Source organism: Penaeus monodon, chromosome 15, assembly GCF_015228065.2.
Source record: "Penaeus monodon isolate SGIC_2016 chromosome 15, NSTDA_Pmon_1, whole genome shotgun sequence".
Classification (NCBI taxonomy): domain Eukaryota; kingdom Metazoa; phylum Arthropoda; class Malacostraca; order Decapoda; family Penaeidae; genus Penaeus; species Penaeus monodon.
The window spans coordinates 742,280-743,745 of NC_051400.1; the positions used below are offsets into that span (position 1 = coordinate 742,280).

Here is a 1,466-nt window from a genome sequence, read left to right on the forward strand (position 1 = left end):
CATGGTGATACTACAACTATGAATCAATTAGGTATTCTTTTACTCTTAAATAATGAAGCCATCATTTACTATCGATATTCTTCTACTTCTAGCAACCTTCTCTGGAATAACAATAACTCCAAAAAGGCTATCTACTCATCATCATTACTCTGACTTGCCAAGCACCAGCATTTTTGCAAGTTGCAACATACAGACAATAGCTTCAACAAGCTAGGGATTTCTATGGCTCATAATCACTTACGTTACTGTTGAAATCTCTTAACTTCCCTGTCATCAATAATTCAATTGTTAGTAAAGGAAATTATTCAAAATCTGTTGGGGTTAATGAACGGTCAAATATAATAAGTATTTAAAACACAAAATATACACATGAATATAATGTCATTAAGGTATATATAATCAACAAATAACAACAAATCAAACACTGCATACCTAATTTCCCTTAATTATTCATTTTCCTTTTAAATTTCAGATCTGATAAAATATCCTGTAATATTGCAATTAGATGTTCATAAAAACAAACCAAGAAACCTTTTCAAGCAGACATCATAATCCCCCTTTCAAATACCTACGAAAGAGAAGAACCAACACCAAAAAACCAGACAGAAACAACCAATAAAAACAATTAAAAGCAAAAAAACAATTCTCAGACTTCTGTCCCAGCGTCTCCCTTCCGGCCAACGTCTCCCAAGAAAAATCCCTCATTTCTCCCTTTATTACGACAAGCACCTCCTTTTACCTTGCGTCAGGGCGATCATCTGCAGCGCCAACACCCCCGCGACGACCAGCAGCCTCCCTGGACCCATCTTGCGAACGGAAAAGACGACTAAAAGAGGGAGGAAACCGAACGGAACTTGAACGGAACGTGAGTCAAGTAAACAAGTGTCGCTCGTACTGCCTCCCCGAACACATTCTGTCCGGATGTCTGGCCTTGGACGCGACTTCCGACTCGTGGGAGTCCTTGTGTACCGCCAAGATGCCTTCGTCTTTTGATATTTCGTATCGGTGATTATGTATAAAGGCGTGATGGTGTTATTCTCGAGGGGTGAGGGATTCGTCGGTATGATATATGTTGGGTCGTAGGGTGGTATTGGAGGGTTGGTAGTCGGAAGGAGGAGGTCACGTGACTTGGGACCACGCCTTGGGCCGCGTTCGAAGAGACGGCGAGGATGTGAACGCAGCGCATCGCGTTTTCTTTAGGGGCGGGAGATTTTAACGAATCTGCATACAAGAATCGGGGTTTAGAGACACTCTTTCAGACGTTTTATCTAACTTTTTGGGTGTATTTGATCAACAAGGATGTCATAGTTTTCTTGTGATTCAAATTTCATGGGAGTTTTTTGCGTATTTTTCTCGTTTGCTAGATTTCTAGGGCAAGTGGAGTTTAGGGATAACTTAACTAGATTTATGCATGGCTAACAAAAAGCGACGGTGTGGATTTGAATGTAAACGTAAAACCGTAGAAA

The 1,466-nt window shown here is 40.5% G+C and overlaps 1 protein-coding gene across 1 annotated transcript in view; it reads right to left on the reverse strand.

Annotated features, from left to right (window-relative positions):
• Nucleotides 1-905, reverse strand: part of LOC119582099 — a 6,037-nt gene extending 5,132 nt beyond the window's left edge. The window contains exon 1 of the mRNA XM_037930343.1: nt 740-905. Within this exon, the coding sequence (XP_037786271.1) occupies nt 740-806 (67 nt within the window). The 5' untranslated portion in view covers nt 807-905. The remainder of the gene's footprint in view (nt 1-739) is intronic.
• Between the last annotated feature and the right edge of the window lie 561 nt (nt 906-1,466).